Genomic DNA, 20,173 nt, shown 5'->3' with positions numbered 1-20,173 from the left:
AAAACGCTGCACACCAACTTTGGCTCCATTCCAACCGGTAGAGGCGAGATTCGTGCAGTAGAAAGTTTTGAATTTATCATTGAAAAACAAAAAAATAAAATTTCAAAATTTTTCTGCCGACCCTATAAAATTGTTAGGCTGTCAGTAGAGATCATGCACACCAAATTTGGTTCAATTCCAACCACTAGAAGCGAAGTTATTGCAGTAGAAAAATTTGGATTAGAATAAAACAGTATTTACGATGACCAACTCTTTAATTGTTTATTATAAAATCGTGGAATTAGAAAATTTTCTACTGCAATAACTGCGCTTCTACTGGTCGGCAGAAAAATGTTGAAATTTTATTTTTTTGTTTATCAATGATAAATTCAAAACTTTCTACTGCACGATTTCGCTTCTACTGGTTGGAATGGAGTCAAAGTTCGTGTGCAGCGGTTTTTTAACCAACCTAACAATTTTATCAAGTAGTCAGTGAAATCTGAAGGAAAAGTTCTTTTTTGAACAGCCTACTATACAGTTCGTTTTTTCCAAATTAGATTAGAATTCAAATAGGAGATTAAAAACATTTCCCGAATCAGATTAACGAGAATTTATCGGTCTATTATCGAGAATTTCCTCGCCGTCCGAGTCTGCTAATCAAGCATTGTATCGTACCACAAATCCAGTGCGTCGTAGGGCTGTGTCGTTTCTGGGTGGCGTGTCTGTGTTTTTGTCGTCGGCATACTTCGGATTCCGTGAAACTCGAGGCGTTTTAAAGATTTTTGTTGCTCGCGATCTGTATTTTGTGATGCAGCTGAAGTGCTCAAGTGCAGTTAATCTGATAATGACAATTGTCGGCCTTTAATTGAGAGCTTGTCGTTTGTTGTTAATTGAATGCTGGCCAAGTCTGAAAAGTTCTGGAATTCTTGAAATATTTAAGAGTAGGTTTGAAAAGATTCTGGGAACTGTGTCGTAGGGCTGTAGAAAAAAAAGCTTTTTTCAAATTTCACGGGCATACTGGTTTTATTGTTCGCTTGCCAAAAAAATTTAACTCATTCCACCCAGCAGTAGTGCTACGATTCCAATTTGATCTTCCAACTGGAAGTGACTAGAGTCGCAGTTTCTATCCATGCGATGCATTTTATAGCCTTTCTAAATTGTTGGCTGTGTCACCTGTTAGAATTAACATGTTAAAAGTTGGGAAAAAATATTATTTTTAATGCGAGGCATTCGATATCACCCGAGAGTTGTAAAAAATTGAGTTGAACATGACCTGTGCCCGAAACTGAACAGGGAACACCATTACTCAGACACGGACTCGAGTCCAAACAATAGGACTCGAACTTGACTCGGTGGTGAATTGAGAATGACTCGACTTGACTTGTGTCTACACTAAAAAAGTCTGGTTGACTTGAAACTCTGAACCTTGTGACTTAGTTACAGGGTTGTAAGTTGTAACCAAGTCACAAGGCTCCGAGTCGCAAGTCAATCTCACTCTTATAGTTTTGACTCGAGTCATTATCAATTCACCACCGAGTCTGCGAGCAGAGGGTCGAGTTTGAGTCACGGTGTTATGACTCGAGTCCAAGTCATTGTGTTGACTGATTAGTTTCCAGTTGAAGTCTTGTTAAACCCACATTTTATAACTCTGTTTGGTGATATCGAATTGTTGGCATTTATAACATAGCCTACTCATTTTCCTCACTTTTAGCAGTTTCTGGTTGCATTTTCAAGTACCAGTACCAATAGACGAAATCCCAATAGTGCGGTAACTTTACTATTCTTCAAAATGACAATGAAACGTCGGTCTTGACCGTCTGAGTCTCGAGTCATGTGACTTGGTTAGAGTCACGCGCAATGACTCGAGTCCAATTTGAGTCAATGCGCAGATTGACTCGAGTCGAGTCAACAGAAAATCGTGACTCGAGACGAGTCATGACCCGAGTCATTACAACCCTGCTTCTTCATATATGAATACTAACTAGGCCGCTAGATTTTGGATGGCAAAAAATAACTATGGGTTATTGACTGTTGTTATTATTTTAGGCCGCTTACGCCAGGGACGCCCTTTGCAAGGCCATATACAGCCGCCTGTTCTCTTGGCTGGTGAAGAGAATCAACAGCAGCATTCAATCGCAAGCTAAAACAAAACGGAAAGTCATGGGCGTGCTGGACATTTACGGCTTCGAAGTTTTTGAGGTAGGTCGTTCTGTCCCGTGCCTTTCGTGGCGTGTAACAATTTCACTTCTTCTGGAATGACGATTATTCGAAATTTCATATCAGTGACATACTATTTGGTGATACTATTGTTGATATACAATGTTTTTTCCAATACTCTACTAGTTGCTGACGATTACCCCTGACGAGTGTCAGCCGAAAAGGGTCGGATTTCAATATGAATATAATGTTCAATTGCATATTGAAGTGCTGTACCTCCAAGAAGCTCTTCTACTACTAAATTATCACTGATTATTAGGGCAAGTTTTTGTTGCAAACGAATCCGTGGAAAGCTCCATTTATTTTTCACAAAAGTTGCTCTAAAGAGTTGTGCTTAATTTTCACAAAAGTCGCACTAAAAAGTTGCATTTATGGACAAGTTCCTTGAAATCATTATATCATGAAAATATTGACCCAGTGAATATATAATTTTCGGCGGTCTAGCCTGAATGTACGTCATATCAGGAATGACCTCAAATTTTAACGACAGTGACATTATTAAGCGATCTATTTACATATCGTGCCAAATATTTCAGGTAAAAAGAGTTAGTTTCATGAAAAATCAAAAAAGTTGCGCGAAAAAATGAAGAAAAGTTGCAAAAATTTGCGACATGAGATTCCTCCAAACAGCTTAAAACACCATACTACATACTACATACTACAACTTTTGAGTATGTAGGAAGCTGCCGGAAGTTGTAAAAAAAAGTTTCAAAAGCTGCAAAAACTTGCCCTACTAATTATTGCTATCGCTATTATTACCACTAAAGACTATGTCTGCTATTAATATGAGAAAATATGATTTAATAATGTTTGGTTGTTACTATATCGCCGTGTCTCAGAAATATTCAACAAAATAATACACTATGCCAAGCTGAAATCACTCTGGATCAGTCGTTGTGAGATCGTGCTAACAGAGAAATACTAATTTTGAACCCCCCCTCCCCCGCCTTTTCGAATCCAGAACAACAGCTTCGAGCAGTTCATCATCAACTACTGCAACGAGAAGCTGCAGCAGATCTTCATCGAGCTCACGCTGAAGGAGGAACAGGAGGAATACGTACAGGAAGGGATAGAGTGGATCCACATCGACTATTTTGATAACGAGATCATCTGCAAGCTTATCGAGGAGGTGAGATTCGCAATAGTTGGAGTCACAATGTTGTTAGTTGTGATACGATTGTTGATATACAATGTTCCAATTCTCTAGTAGTTGCTGACGATTACCCCTGACGAGTGTCAGCCGAAAATATTCGGGTTCATTTCAGTATGAATATACTATTCAAATGTATATTGAAGTTCTGTACCTCCAAGAAGCTCTTAGTATTAAAAGTATTTGAGTCATTGTGCGCGACTCGAACCAAGTCTTATGACTCGAGACTAGGACGGCTGAGACATACATTTCATAGTGGCTTCGAAGAATAGCAAAGTCGCCACATTATTGGCATTTCGTCTATCAGTCCTGAACTCCAGATACTTGGAAAATAGGGCCGGAAGCTGTTAAGACCGAGGAAAATTACGATATTATAAATGCGAACCATTCTATATCACTCGAGCAGAGTTGAAAAAAGTGGGTTGGACCGTATTGAACTGAAAACTGAATGGTAAACGTAATGACTTGGACTCTGACTCGAGTCAAAACACTATGACTCGGACTTGACTCGGTCACGAATTGAAAATGACTCGACTTTACTTGAGTCAAAACTATCAAAGTGAGATTGACTCGTGACTCGGAACCTTGTGACTTGGTTACAACCCTGGTTTTGGCATGTCTATGAAATTTTTGTGACTCGTACCGGAGTAGAAATTATTTTGCTTCATGTAGATTTTACTTACTTGGGAATTGCTGCCTGTACTTGGTAGATATTTTGATTAGAATTAGACTACCCAAATTACGATCTAATGACAATTATCCAGTTGTTCAAGTCCGAAAGTAGTCAACCTCGGTGTTTATACATTTTCCGTTGCCGTCCTTACGAGAATGACGTCTGATTGCTATTGTGTTTCTTTTGAGAATTCAGTCATTCAATTTCTAATCTACTTGGTAAAAGCTGATGATTTTCTATACCTTCAACTCTGTATCGGGGTTGTAACCAAGTCACAAGTCATTATCGCCTTTATATTTTCGACTCGAGTCGAGTCTAGTCGTTTTCAATGCACCACAGAGTTCAAGTCGTCGAGCACAGGGTCGGGCCCGAGTCATAGTATTATGACTCGAGTCCAAGTCATTGTATTGTCTGTTTCGTGTTGAAGTCTTGTATAACCCACTTTATACAACGCTGCTTAGTGATTTCGAATGCTTTGCATTCATGATATAGTAATATTCCTCACTTTTAATAGTTGCTATTCGCATTTTCAAGTACCAGTACTTATAGACGAAATACCAATAGCGTGGCGACTTTACTAGCCTTTGAAATCAGAATGAAATGTGGGTCTGGCCGTCCGAATCTCGAGTCCCATAATGTCGTTCTATAGTCCTACCATATTAACAAGGCAAGCAGATTTGAGTTTGGGCAGAAAAATGCCAAAAACTATATTTCTATGTTTTGTGTCAGTCATGTGGATTCATGATTGTAAGGACATACCAACCATAATATTCCATATTATAAAATGACATTACTGTGGCAGGTAGAGTGTAATATTAGCAGTGTAATCATGTGCTTACCTCTGAAAAGTATCCTCTGTTAGATAATCTGATTCGTGCGAATAATTATCGTGATGACAGATTTCGCGTCGTTCACAATTCCATTTGTGTGCCTCGGAGTCGACTTTTATCAAAATAGACGAACCCAAACTCTGTCAAGAAAAGGAGTTCGTGTACCACCTAAAAATAGTATATTGAACGCTTTCTCTTTCATGCTGGTGACGTCATATTTTGTGATACGATTTTTGATATACAATGTTCTTTCCAATTCTCTACTAGTTGCTGACTATTACCCCTGACGAGTGTCAGCCGAAAATATGCGGGTTCATTTCAATATGAATATACTATTCAATTGTATATTGAAGTTCTGTACCTCTAAGAAGCTGCTCTGAAAAGTAATAAACAGAAATTGTTTTATTGAAGTTTATACAATAATGGAGGTGCGGGAGTAAGATGAGACGAAGCCATGGGGGTAAGTTGAGTCATGGGTATCGGAGGACTTTTCCATTGAGAGCCTCGCAATATTCAAAATTTACTGTTCAAGGCACAAGTAATAGATCACTTATCAAGTAGTTGACCAGATGTGACAGTACATGACAAAATAATGACGAAACTCTCATCTTTGCGGGATCCCACGGACTATTTGTTTCCGATGTCATTTAAATTCGTATATGATGTACAAATTCCTTTTAAAGTAAATTATTTCGTGATTATTATATTTCATTCATGATGTCGCTAGTTGATTCATCATTTGGGATGAATTGGTGGTGTAATGAACAAGAATTGCTTGGTGAGACATCTGAGCAAGGATTTTTGAGGGCCAACAAATCCAGGAGTATGTTGTTCAATATAACTCGAAACGTACGTATGAATAGTACAGATCGCTGGCTTTCCGCCGGTACCAAAATTAATGCTCAGAAGGCATTACTCTTTGAGCGGCGTTGATATATCAAAAAAGTGTCTCATTTTGACCTCCTCTCCCCTATAGGCCTATGTTTTTCTACGTGTCGTTAAGCAGGAATTTACAATGTTAATTCTGCTTCTACTTAAATTAGTTTTTACTTGCCTGGAAATCTCTGCTTTACTCTCTACCCGAGTAAAAATTTATAAAGTCACGTATACTTCGACTTGGGCACCAAGTCCCACTCTGACCGCCTCTGAACTTTGAACAATCTTTTCTATTTTCAGCCTCACACCGGTATCCTCTCCATGTTGGACGAGGAGTGCCTACGTCCAGGGGACGCTACTGACGCCACCTTCTTGAAGAAGCTTCACGACAACTGCGGTACCCACTCCCGTTTCGAGAGCAGATTTAACCCGGAGTTTTTGTCGGACAAGTCGCTGCCCCACGATTCGTACAGGATAACGCATTACGCAGGAAAGGTATGTTCTATATGTCATTTTCATTGGCGTATTTCATATGCTGCGATACAACCAATCCGGCTTAAAGGATTTACAGGTTTCACAGCGTATAATAGTATTGAAACTATAGTTTTTCAGAATGGAATTGCTCAGATACTCGGTCTTGCCCAGCCTCAACTTAACCATGTCTGGAATATTGTTCATATGTTATATGATATTGTGCAGTGTTATTTTTCAAATAGTAAAATTACTTCAACTTGGCACTCTTCGTCTACCGCCCAGGTGACGTATCGCGTAGACGGGTTCCTGGACAAGAACAACGACTCCCTCTACCGCAACCTGTCCGTCAGCATGTACGGTTCGTCGCACACCATACTGGGAGGTGACGCGGGCCTGTTTCTGGAGGGCGGGCCCACGTCGGACAACATGAAACGCCCGCCCACCACGGCGACGCAGTTCAAGTCCTCCATCGCCGAGCTGATGAAGAATTTACATTCAAAGAATCCTAACTATATCAGGTAGGCCTTGTGTTCAAAACAGCAAGTGTCATGATAGCTAAGCATAATTTATTTCTTTAAATTGTTTTTAATTTGTTCATTCATTTATTATCATGATAATTTTTTGATATTTGGAATGCGTTGTTAATATGTTACTCTCAATGTTCAAAGCTCTCTGGTTGTATGCAATTGAAATAGTGAGGCATCAGGAAAGGAAAGGACGTAGTTTATTTTTGTCATCGATGTTTTTGCGGCATATACACCGACTCATGATACACATACACACGATCTGCGCATATGCATACCATGAGTGCATGATGTGCATATGCCGCTGGACAAGGAAGTGCAGATATAGCCTTTACGGCTTTTTAAGTCATGCACCACCCCTCCATGCTATCCCAGTAATGCATGAGCGCTAAGCAGGGAAGCCATGGATACCAGTGTTACTAATCAGGTCTTTGGTCTGACCCGGCCGGGAATCGAACCCACGACCTACCGATCAAGAAGCCGGACGCTTGACCATTACTCTATCTTGTCGGCATCAAAACACCCCGTGTTATACTACTGATGTGTTCGTTGTAGCTAAGCATTCAAAATAGTGACTGAACTTGTGTGTCTGGTCGAATTCGAGTTGGTGACAGTTTCAACAGGACTCTGCCTCGCAAAAACTTCAATAGAACAACACAGGATTCCGGGATTTACTGATTAAATTGTTAGGTTGCCCCAAAAAAACACTGCACACCAAATTTGGCTCGATTTTAACTGCTAGTTGTGAACGCACAGGGGTTTGAAAATTTTGAATTTATCGTGAAAGAATTGAAGAGCTTGTAGGTACAGAACTTCAGTATACAATCGAATAGGATATTCGTATTGAAATGAACCATTGTCATGCTCATGACAACATACGATTGTTGATATGCAATGTTCTTTCCAATTCTCTACTACTCGCTGACGATTACCCCTGACGCGTGTCAGCCAAATATATTCGGGTGCATTTCAATATGAATATACTATTTGATCGTAATAGAATTGAAAAAATTATACTGTCAACCCCATAAAATTGTTGAGTTGTCTACAAAATTTATCCAAAACAAATTTGACGCAATTTCGACCCGTAGAAGTGAAGTTATTTGGGTTTTTTGTTCATAATTCTGGAATTACCCACCGTCCAGGCTATTTTTGCGGACCCAAATTTTCAACTGCGATAACTTTGCTTTTACTGCGTGGAAGTGAACAAAAATTGCTAAGCATCGTTCTTTCAGACAACTTGACAATTTCGTGGGTTGGCCAAACTCCTGTGCGTTCACGTCTACCAGTTATAGGGTAATCAAGTCAAATTTGGGATGCAGGGTTACTGGCCTGTAAGCTGAAAAGGTTGACAACCTATGTACTGTAGTATCCAGTTTGAATGTGCTTTGAAAAGTACGCTTTCTGTTAGCTGTAAACCCGTAAACTTTCAGATGCATCAAGCCAAACGCTGTGAAGCGGAGCGGTATTATCACTCAGGACCTCGTGCAGCATCAAGTCCGTTATCTCGGATTGATGGAGAACGTGAGGGTGAAACGCGCCGGGTACGCCTTCCGACAGAAATACGAGGACTGCCTGGAAAGGTAATCATTTTTGCATCATTTTACTGCTAGACTAACGGTGACATTCGTTTGTCAGTCCACACCAGCCAGCCAGCCAGCCAGCGGAAGCGAAGTTATTGCCGTCGAAAAATTATAATTCGAATAAAATAGTATTCACGGTGGGCACACCTATATTAAATAATTGAAGAATTGGTCACCGAAAATACTATTTTATTGACAATCCAAATTTTTCAACGGCAATAACTCCGCTTCCACTGGTTGGAATTGAACCAAATTTGGTGAACATCGTTTCTATAGACAGCCTAACACTTTCATGGGGTGAACAGAAAATTTTGATATTATTGTTTATTTATTTTAATATAATAAATAGAAATTTATCCTCCTGTAGCAACGCGGCTACTGGCCGGGATTGAACCAAATTTGGTGTGTAGGCTTAAATTAGGTAACCTGACAATTCTACCAAGTAGCCAGTACAATTTGAGAAAAAAAGTCATTTTTGAACACCCCTAGCGTACACAAGGGCTGTTCAAAAACCAATTTCACAAATTGTACTGGCTACTTGATAAAATTGTTAGGTTACACCAATTTTGGCTCAATTCCAACCTGCAGTATATTTTTAAGTTATTTAATAAAATAAATATTAATTTTTTTCAAATTTCACTGGCTAGCCCGTGAAATTGTTGGGTTGACTGAAAAAACGAGGCACAACGAATTCGACTCGATTCCAACCCGTAGAGACGAAGTTATTTATGTTTAAAATCAGAGATATCAAATCGTAGTATTTACGGCGGGTAGATCTATAACAAATAATTGATGGATTTGCCACTGTAAATACCATTTTTTTCTAATCCAAAATTTTCTCTAATAACTTTGATTGTACTGGTTAGAATTGAGCCAAATTTGTTGAGCATCCTTTTTTCGGACGACGTAAAAATTTCAAGAGGTAGCCAGTTGAATTTTTTTTAAAGTTATAATGATTTTTATTATAGGCATCTGAAGCTTTTTTCTCTCATAGCAATACCTCTACAGGTTAGAATTGCACCAAAATTATAGTGGATTTTGTCTACCATCACTACCTATTTTGTTTTTTGCTATATTTTCAGCGTCTTTTCAATTGTTCAGGTACAAGATGCTGTCGAAAACCACGTGGCCAAACTGGCACGGGGTGCCCAAAAAGGGGGTCGCGGAGATACTGAAAGCCCGGGACATTCCCGATAAGGAATACGCGTTCGGACACACGAAGATTTTCATTATCAATCCGAAAACGGTGGGTGGCGCGTACTACACTTTTAATTAGGATCAGATCTGCCTGCGAAATTTTTGAAATAAATAATATTTACAGTAGGAATTTCTAGCATTCAGGTAGGACGAAAAACTGTTTCTCACTATGTGTGAACCAGAAGTAATTCTTATTTACACGTTTTGATCTTGATAATTGCCTGGAATCAAGAATAGCACAGGCCAAAATGGTTTCTAGATAAAATCCTTGTTTCCGGCACTTTGACCCGATTAGAACTACAAGTATAGAGTTTTTCACTTTCCTTTCGATGGCATCCCTGCTTATATACCATGCTAGTAAGCTAGTCAACACAAGAACCGTTATCTGATCCTCGTATTAGCGTCATTTACGCATGCACTTAACCCTACTAAATAGATGCCGCTGTGGTAAATGTTGAAAATTTTCCACCCCTCACCTGGTTCGAAACCATTTTGTGACAATTTCCCGTCCTTTTTCCGCAGTTATTTTCGCTCGAAGACGCCCGGCAGGATTCCCTGCACGACCTGGCGACGATTATCCAGAGAATCTGGAGGGGTTACGTGCAGAGGCAACGCTTCTTGACGATGAAGCGCGCCGCCATCATGATCAGCAAGAACGTCCGGAGTTATTTGGTGAGCGTTTGATCGGCGAATAGCTGATTTTCAGACGCGGAATTACTCTTTTTCACGAAAAATCCAAAGGCGCCCGTCGGAAGCGGTGACTGACGATTACCCCTGACGAGTGTCTGCTGAAAATATTGGCGTTCATTTCAATATAAGTGTGCTATTTATTAGCATATTGAAGTTCCATACCTCCAAGAAGCTATTTACCTCTAAATAGATGATTGCTGACCGTAGTTTCTAGTCACGCTGTGTACTTATTTCCGAAACATTGAACTAATCGAGGTACAACTCCGATTGTAACTAACCAAACAAGTACTGCACTGAGCTTGGGTTGCTATGTTGTGCTCATGATTTTTATTTTTAATTGCAGGCGTCAAAGAAGTACAAAATGTTACGGGTGGCTACCATCGTCATGCAGTCTTACATTCGCGGATGGAAGGTACGTAAACGATTTCGTAGGTTTTCCAGTAGGATTCGCTTACTTTCGATACTTACTCCCCTTCCGTTTCTACTGGAACAGATTTTAGGCACGAATGCTTGCTTATTACAATTTTTATTTTGCAAAGTACAAAGTAATTAGGATGTGTTTGAGTTCACTTTGACTGATGAACCACGTGAAATAGCCACTGCCTTATGTTAGCCGAATATATTTACGAAGATTCTACCCATTACCATATTTACTAACCGCCAAAAGAATGCTGCCCGAGACGAAATCTAATATTCGAAACTAAATAATCGAGTACTTTTCAAACCTAATATTCTAGCTGTACTTCTAGTAGTTTTGACATATCTTTACTTGGGATTGAGTTGAAACTTACGGTGAATCTACTACGTTGGCTGTTTGCGGTCCTGCTATGTTTTTGATTTGGCAATGAGAGATAAGAAATTGAAAAAAAATAAAATTATAAAACATTAAATACGGTGAAAAAATGAGAAATTGTAAAAAATAAAGGAAAAAATATAAAGTGGGTCAGTTCTGAGACACTGCGACCTATCTCTATGTCTCTTTTTCAGGCGAGATGCATCCTGCGCGCGCACAAGGAGCTGAAACGTCGCATATTCGCGGTGACGGTGATAGCCGCGCATTGGCGGGGCTGCGCCGACAGGAAGAAGTACAGGCGGTATTTCCGGGCCAACGCCGGCGGCGTGATAGCGAGATTCATGGAAAAGCTTCACGTAAGCCGAAAAGTGTTTTCGATGTCGACATTGAAAAATCCGCTCCTTTCCCCCTTTCCAAGCCTTAGTCGTAAGTACGGCGGGACGCTAAGATTTCAGTCGGTGGTAAGATACGATTTTTGAGTGTTGAAATTGTTTTTTTCTCACACGGGAAGCCCTAAATTCTTGATTGGCGGCATCGCAGCGTAAGAAATATTTAGTAAAAAGCTACACACGTTAGTGGAAGTGATACATCTGTGAAACCGTTATCGTCCGACGGCATTGTCACGAAATGCAAAGCGACTGGCATTGTTTTCTTTGTTTGTCGCGATTTTTTTTGTCCGAAAACGGTAGATTTTGACCCAAAATATCAATATTTTGACATCGAATAACTAAATTTTCACAAAATTTTGCCCTCATGTATTTGAATTATGTGTTTTCGCGCATAATGTTAGAATTGTACTACTTATCTTCATTTCTGGTTGGAACGGTCTGTCCCTAAACGAATTAGTTTGGCCTCAAAATCTTTTTTGACTTGAAAACTGACAAATTTTTACACGAAAATACTTTATTTCAACGAAATCTGGAACTATTAAGAATTCCAGTAGTTAGTTTACACATTATGGTAGAAATAATTAGAATTTGTTCTAGCACAACAAAAGACAATTTCCAATATTCTCCCCTAGAAGAAGTGTCTGTCCTTACTGAGTAGCTTGCCCAGAACGGAGGAAGGACGTTCAACAGCAGCAGTTGTTGGCTGACAACACTGAAGTTGTACGTACACTGCTGGTGACAAACCGTGTTGCTTGTCTACATCACAATTCTTCATCATGTTTTTCTTGATATAAGAACCAATGCCCACGCAGTCAGTTAGGATATTGCGGTATGCTGAGCATAACACCATGTCAACTTATTTGTTTCATTTAACCGTTTATGATTGGCAAGGCTGTAAGACCTTTTCCCCACACGTTCAGTATCTTGAAAGACTTGTCTGTTTTTGTACAGCTATACCTGTATCTGACCAAAGTTCGAGACAACGCGCCGTCGAAATCTCCGATCGACAAGGTCTGGCCCAAGTGCAGATATCCGTGCTTGGAGGAGACACACAGACAGCTGGAGGCTGTACATCACCGCTGGAGGGTGAGGCATTAATTACATCGAAATCACGTCACGGTATACTTGCCAGGGTTGTAACCAAGTCATAAAGCTGCGAGTCACAAGTCAATCTCACTTGTATAGTTTGACTCGAGTCAAGTCGAGTCATTTTCAATTCACCACCGAGTCAAGTCCAAGTCATTGTGTTGACTGCACAGTTTCCAGTTAAAGTCTTGATAAACCCACTTTTTTCAACTTAACTTGGTGATATCGAATGGTTCGCATTTGTAATATACTTATTTTCCTCACTTTTGGCGGTTTCTGGTCGCTTCAAGTACCAGTACCGATAGACGAAATCACGATAGTGTGGTTACTTTACTATTCTTCGCAATCACAATGAAATGTCGGTCTTGGCCGTGTGAGTCTCGAGTCATATGACTTGGTTCGAGTCATGCGCAATGACTCGAGTCAATACACAGATTGACTTGAGTCGAGTCTAGTCATTCCCGTATTTTGAGAAAATGACTCGAGCCATTGCAACCCTAATATTTACTGGTTCAGTTAACTTCGCCTAACTTCCTTTTTATTATTACGTTGTTAGAATGTTACTTCATACTATGCCAAACTGGTTTCGATTGAATATTGGTTTATAGGCCTGTTTTTTTGCTCGATAAGGGTCACGCGAAAAGTCATTGAGGTATCAAATTATACAGCAATGAATGTAGTCCAGAAAGCAGTATCAGTTGTTTAAAAATTGATGGTGAAACATTGATATATGTATATTAATCTGTCGCAGTGCATGGTCTACCGAAAGTCCATCTCGAAAGAACGACAAGGTCAGCTCGAGGAAAAGCTGGAAGCTTCAGAGCTCTTCAAAGGTAAGATTTATAATTTCACTGACATCGAATGTCCACGTCATTTTTCACTCGATTTATATACGCTATGCGCTGAGTTTTTTGACTTCACTAATTTTTTGCAGTATGGGTTTTAAAAACTTTTGCCAAACACGGACTTTTTTCTTAGGAAAGAAGAGCCTCTACTGGATATCACTTCCCGCCATGTTCAAGGGCGATTACATTTCGATTCAAAGACAGGAGAAATGGGCCAAGGTCGCAGCGGCCACGGACGATAAGACTATTATATTCGCGGACGAAGGGTTTAAAATTAACAGGGCTGACGGCAAGGTTAGTTTTTATTTAATTTTGTTGATTAGGCTCAACTATTCACGCTATTGATGCCAAAGTAAATACGATTTGTTACAGGGATGATTAATTGTACATACATACAAATTGGATGTGGTGTGTGTCACACTTTGGCCCTGGCCGATTTCAGAATTTTTCCCGCCATTGATCATGTGACTTGACAACTCCCAAAGTAAACCTATATGTAGATGCGACCGTAATTCTCACCCGCATGCAACATGATGTCCTATAACGCTGGTGTAGACACAGGCGATGAACCAGGCGATTTCCTGTGCCTACTATACTAGTCTTGGGCGTTACAGTCTCCTGTTCATAAAACTTTATGATCCTTAACCCACAATTTCAATGACAAGTCAAATTTGATTTTTTCAGGCGGTCAGCTCTACCGTGGTCGTATCGGATAAGGCCATGCTACTGCTACAGCCTGAAACCTACAAGGTCAAGTATCGTCTGCCCCTGTCCGATATTAAGGGACTGTCGTATTCACCTTATGCGGACGGAATGACGCTCATCCATATCACACCGCCGGTACGTTTCTCATATACGGCTCGCATTCTAATCAAGTTCACATTATTATGTCTTGATTGATTATTTTTGAACACAAACACGTTTAGATTGATTTGATGTACCAAGAGATAAGGCCGCATTGTTTTGTGAGTGTAAGTGTCAGAGTTGCAGGTCCACATTTTTATATCATGACCTCAGTCGGACAGACAAATAGTAAAAATCATGTTATTTATAAGATAGGGTTACCATCTTTTGAAAGAAGGAAGGAGGACACTCTTCACAGACTGCAAAAGTTGTTATGGCCAACGATAAAATGGGCGATTGTTATATTTATGAAGCTAATTTCGCTGGGTTGACTGAAAAAGGTCATTTTTCCGACTCGACTTCCGAAATACCTGTTGTTCGTGAGTTTCGGCCCATATTTCCCCGTAATTCGTGGTCTTTTAGGGCATTTTAGGCAAAAAAAAATTCTTGAAAAAGGCGGGCGTATGGTAACCCTAGTATAAACACTATTCAAAGCTCCCATAGCAGTATTTTCTGACATCACCGACTGCTCGGTCACAGTGTCGGACTACTTTTGCTGCTTACTCCGTTACTCCTATTGTTATGTTTCAGTCTACAACTTTAGACTCTATTTTTCAATTTCAAAAGTAACCACCACCGCCAACTGACCACCTCTGCTTGCGTCGTGTCCAGCAGTCCACTTACACATGTACGCAAACCATATTTATCGCTTTTATTCAGACCGGCGGGCCGGCCGCAAAAACGTACAAAGGAGATGTGATGCTTAACGTGGCGCACTCCATAGAATGCGGCACCCGGCTATATCGTAAGATTAAGCAGACCACCGGGAAGGAAATACCTATGAAGATAGCCAAAGGGTATGTAAAATCTATCACCTGTCTTGCCCTGCTTGAAGACTTGAAGACTTGAGACACAATGACTCGAGTGGAATAGTGGGGGGCGATTTTTTTCGGGTGCCGAGACTATGAGCTGCTTTTTTCTATCTATTTTAAAACCATGACTCGATCGCTCTGGGTTTTAGAAAGCCTTTGAAGGCTATTTCTGTACCTTCTTTATCCAGCTGGATATTTACATTGCACATCATGCACTCATGGTATGCATATGCACAGACTGTGTGTATGTATATCACGAGTCTGTGTATATGCCGCAAAAAAATAAAGGACAAGAACATATAATATAACATAACGTCTTATTACCAGGGCGATTTTTTTTGACATGTCAAAAAAAGTCAAAAGTTTGTCAAAATTGTAGCGTTAAGTCAAAATATTGTCAAAATTGTTCACAAAGTCAAAAATTTTGCATCCTGCATTCCGTTTGTTCCGTTTGTATCGTAGATGTTTGCACCATCGGTGAACTTATCATTTGGTATTTTACATCTTGTAGCCTGCTTTACAGGCCTACCGTTGTCGACGGCCCATTGTCCGCTCATTGTGAATCATAAACGGTGAAATGAAACAAATAGGTTGACATGGTGTTATGCTCAACGCGTCGCAATATCCTAACTGAAGCAAGACTGCGTGGGCATTGGTTCTCATATCAAGAAGCGCATGATGACAAATTGTAATGTAGAGTACATTGTCAGAATGAAGCAGCACGGTGTTGTCAGCCAACAACTGCTGCTGTTAAATGTTCTTTCTGCATTCTCGGCAAGCTACTTAGTAAGGACAGACACTTTCTACCCGAGAATGTAATAAAGTATCTTCCGTTGTACTACAACAAATTTTAATTAATATTTCTATCATAATGCGTGATGGAACTACTGGAATTCTCCATAGGTCCAGATATCGTTAAAATAAATTATTTTTCGTGTAAATTTGTCAGTTTTCAAGTCAAAAAATCTTTTCAGGCGAAAGTACTTTGTAAGGATAGACAGTTCCAGCCAGAAATGAAGACAAGTAGTACAATTCTATGTGTTCAAACACCTAATCTACATACATGAGGGCAAGATATTGTCAAAATTAGGTTTTTTAAGGTCAAAAAGAGTCCAAATTTTCATTTTGTAGGTCAAAATCATCCGTTTTTAGGTAAAAAATATCGGCCTAGTTACTATTTTAACGAGTTTTCCTTCTCAAATTCACCTCTGTGACCGTTCTCAAATCTACAGGTCGACGCTGGCCAGCAAGGGAGGCGACTGCACGGTGGAATTCTCGGAAAGCGCTTCCGAAGATGTCGTGTCGCCAGTGATCAAAAAAGTGAAGAAGACCTTTGCTGTGTCGGTGCCCAAAAAGCAAGTGCCCAACGGAGCCACGCCTCAGCAAAACGGCGAAACCGCGGCCGCCTAACGGCTGCGATGTTCGAAACGCGATTCCAGGGCACTGTGGGTGGACTGTGGCCGTGTATTTGAACTCAAACAATGGCGGCGTGAACCCCATACAGTGTGCACCGACGATGCAGTGTTTTAATTGTCGAATAATCCAGCCGTAGCGAGATATTGCCAAGATCCCCCAACGTTTTGGGCTGTTCATCGATTAAATCTGGATTGTTCCCAGAGTATTTCTGCTATATCGGAGTTCTGATGTTTGTTTTGCCAACTTGCGAATGGTTGTAATTTCAGAGTACTATCTCTTCTACTTGAATAAGTGGTTGGAAAAGGCAAAACCTACTCGAGTGCTCCAGAAAAGTACAAATACTCCGTTACAGACCACGTCTGCGGGTGAATAATGGCGGCGTTGATATTTTTTTTATCATGACGCGACCTTGAATAATTTACAGTCAGAAAGTCCTCTTGTAGCCATTTTTTTGTTCTTTGAATGCAACATCATGCTTTTTTGCAATCTGCGAACCTGTGGTATTGAAGTTTTATAGAGCGCATATTTGTTTTGATAAACGCAGACCTTTTCTATTTGATGAGATTCTTTCAGTTTCATATATCGTTAATCATCGCTGGTACCACGGCACGGTGTTAATACGGTGATCTGTTCGAAACTCAACTACAGCAGTGTATAGATAATAATAACTATCGTACATATTATTTGATAGCATAATTTGTACAGTACGTATGTAGGCCTTTTGCAGCGAGCAATTTGTGTCATAGGTAATTTCTGTCCATTCCAACTTACCGGCATTGTGTTGAAAAAAGTTTTTAACGCACCGGCTTGAACTGAATTATGATATTAACGTACGCGGCGTGTCAGACATTCTTAAAGTTATCGGTATCATGTAGATTTTTTTATTTCTTTGTAGCACTATAACAGAATAATCGAATTTTCGATCGAAATACCAAGTAACCTAGATATTGTATATAAGTTATAGTTCAAACCAAGCTTGATCAACTAGATATTTCTAGTTTAGACTAATTACGGCGAATTAGCGGTTATATAATTTGTGAAATTCTGTATGCTTTAATTCTAATCTGATTTGGTATGAAGTTCTATTGCGAATTTTAATCTAATTTGAAAAAAAATCATGTAGCTGTAATTCAAATTTGGAAATGCCAAAAATTTTATTAGTTGCTCAAACATGGTTCCAGCACGCAGTCCCTGCGATGTCACAGTGACAGAAGGGGGTCCGTCCGCCCAAACTGTGACTCTGGCGCGTTGTGCGTCGCATTTTAGTCGCAATTAGTGCCACACTTGAGATCGCACGTAATTACCTACTTTTTAATTATGATTTTTACTGTAAGCGGAGTCTCGCGCTTGCAATAGAACAATAAATTATATAATCGCAGACTGTATTGGACTAGTATAGTACGCCTGGACATTTATCTGTTTTGTAAGCCTACAGTATATAAGTATAAAGGTGTTACATGCGATATAGCTACTTGCAATCCTATAGTACATGGTAGTAATAATATTATACGCCTCTAGAATAGCACACCAGATCTGTATAACCGAGCGTTCAACAGCGAATGCAATGTAGCTTGTGACTTTATGTATACGTTTTTTTTTAAACTTGTAACATTTCATCAATTTTCGCCATTTTTCATCGTGCCAGATAATGAAATTGTGAATAAAATCGCCTCTGTGACGTTTTAATACCATGTCATGCCTGACGGTGTCGTTATTTCCTATACCAAAGCGAGTCGCCATTTTGAGTCTGGTGGAGCAATTGCTTTTTACGTAATTTGTGCGCTTGTGGTGGCTGTAAGCGTCGCCCGTAATGGTCGTGTATTGTTTGTTGAAATTGTTTGCAGTATTAACCTTGTAATTCAATAATTCATATTACATTCTGTGAATAAACGGTTTTCTCAACATGCCTGTTATGGTAGCAGCTGTGGGAAGGTGGGCCTGTCTGATATGTGTGTACAGGCTGATCGTCTTGCTTGATTCAGGGGCAGTGAAGAAATGGATCTAACTTGGGCGGGGGTGTTCTTAGCTTATTTCTATGCAAAAATGACCACTTCCGAAATTGCAGGATGCATCATTGCGACTAATGCGGGGGTTCTTGGCCGGGGCAGCAAATATTCAGTATAATATTTTTGTTTCGTGTGAAAGTCCTGTTTAAATGGTCGTGTCCTTTAAACACAATTGTTGGCGCACAGTTCATTCTGTACATCAGCATTCTAAAGTGATGAGGTCGGGAGGCGTAGGAGCATATGCTGCCGCCCCTCGCTTTCGTTGTGAGCGCCGACCAAATTTTGAAATAGTTTCCATCTAACCAATTAAATTTACTGGAATTCTCGTTGTGTTGACTAAAATAAGGTCATCACGTCGCCTTGACTCCCACATTTTTCTGTAGTGTTCACTGAAGAAAAAAGTCGTCACCTCACAGTCTAACGCCCCTGGCTCGCACCCATGGCGTCATAACAGGACACAGGTGGTACTCAACTCGGAATTGAATCACACAGACACTTGATGCAATCATAAGAATCACGCGCATGGGATGAAAACGTCCTGAGCCGGAGATGACCTATTTTTTGTCAACCACCTGCTGAAAATGTGAAGGGAAAAACAGTATTTTGGGCGCCGAGCGAGAAAGTTGACCTTAGTTTAGTCAACTGACTACGAAGCGAGAAAAAATTAGCATTTTTTCAGGATTTTCCACCGGTTTTGCAAGTCTGAAAATTCTGAAAAAGTGTCCTATTTCCAAAATGTGGTAACCCTAATATGAAACGACAACCCCAGGTGGCTGTCTGATTAAAATCACTAATCCCCAAGTCCCTTTGACACCTTCCTATCTTCATTATATTTATGTCGCAATCTTGTGATGTATTGATGGGATGATTTTGGTAATAATGAACTGAATTGAAGCGATGCAAATGAATGTGACAGGTGTCGGCAGGCGAGGTATGTCACTCTGCTGAATGAATACCAAACAGCCCTAGTTGCTGTTTGACAGTCATGGAGTTTGGACTACATTGGTCATTCTACGATCATTCTTTTGTTAGGATTCCGTATTTACCGACTTGTTTGTATCACGGCCCACTTCTAGGCTTTTTAAGACATCATTTACGCGGATCACGTCGAAATTACAAGCAATTTAATTTTACTGAATGAATACTAGTCAACCCGTAAGATTACCGTACCACGATCTGGCATATCAACCTCGCCTATCGATATATGTCACATTCATTTCCACCGCATCACAAGTTCATGCTATTTTTTATTACTTTTGATCCAGTGTGCAATATAGGGCAGTTCAAAAATAACTTTTTTTCCCGGATTGCAGCCATTAACTGATTAAATAGTCAGGTTACCCTAAAAAACGTTGCACACCAAATTTGGTTCAATTCTAACAAGTAGCCTATTATAGGGCTCCGCGGATTAAAATTTCTAATTTATACAGAAAAATTTAAAAAAAAAATCAAATTTTTATGTCAACCCCATGAAATTGTTGAGCTGTCTTCAGAGACGATGCAAAAAAAATTTGACTCAATTCGGACTAGTAGAAGTGGAGTTATTGGAGTTTTTCGTTGATAATCCTCGGATTACTGTGCATTAGGGCTCTTCAAAAATGACTTTTTTTCTCAAATCGTACTGGCTACTTGATAAAATTGTTAGGTTACCTAATTTAAGCCTACACACAAAATTTGGTTCAATTCCAGCCGGTAACCGCTTTGCTACAGGAGAAGAAAGTTTCTATTTA

General features: G+C 39.9%; 1 protein-coding gene across 1 annotated transcript in view; it reads left to right on the top strand.

Moving 5' to 3' along the window:
- LOC145435096 (unconventional myosin-Ib-like) overlaps positions 1-18,341 on the top strand; it is a 29,830-nt gene extending 11,489 nt beyond the window's left edge. Inside the window, exons 11-25 of the mRNA XM_080312366.1 lie at positions 2,026-2,178; positions 3,158-3,325; positions 6,026-6,220; positions 6,482-6,717; positions 8,157-8,306; positions 9,408-9,552; positions 10,026-10,175; positions 10,537-10,605; positions 11,181-11,342; positions 12,327-12,461; positions 13,213-13,294; positions 13,440-13,600; positions 13,991-14,146; positions 14,870-15,006; positions 16,254-18,341. Coding sequence (XP_080168492.1) covers positions 2,026-2,178; positions 3,158-3,325; positions 6,026-6,220; positions 6,482-6,717; positions 8,157-8,306; positions 9,408-9,552; positions 10,026-10,175; positions 10,537-10,605; positions 11,181-11,342; positions 12,327-12,461; positions 13,213-13,294; positions 13,440-13,600; positions 13,991-14,146; positions 14,870-15,006; positions 16,254-16,431 — 2,277 coding nt within the window. The 3' untranslated portion in view covers positions 16,432-18,341. The remainder of the gene's footprint in view (positions 1-2,025; positions 2,179-3,157; positions 3,326-6,025; positions 6,221-6,481; positions 6,718-8,156; positions 8,307-9,407; positions 9,553-10,025; positions 10,176-10,536; positions 10,606-11,180; positions 11,343-12,326; positions 12,462-13,212; positions 13,295-13,439; positions 13,601-13,990; positions 14,147-14,869; positions 15,007-16,253) is intronic.
- The last annotated feature ends 1,832 nt before the right edge of the window (positions 18,342-20,173 follow it).

This window comes from Botryllus schlosseri, chromosome 3, assembly GCF_051294905.1.
Source record: "Botryllus schlosseri isolate E-star chromosome 3, Bs_hap1, whole genome shotgun sequence".
NCBI classification, from domain to species: Eukaryota; Metazoa; Chordata; class Ascidiacea; order Stolidobranchia; family Styelidae; genus Botryllus; species Botryllus schlosseri.
Note: the sequence above shows the minus strand (reverse complement) of the source record. Positions and strands in the feature narration are given on the sequence as shown.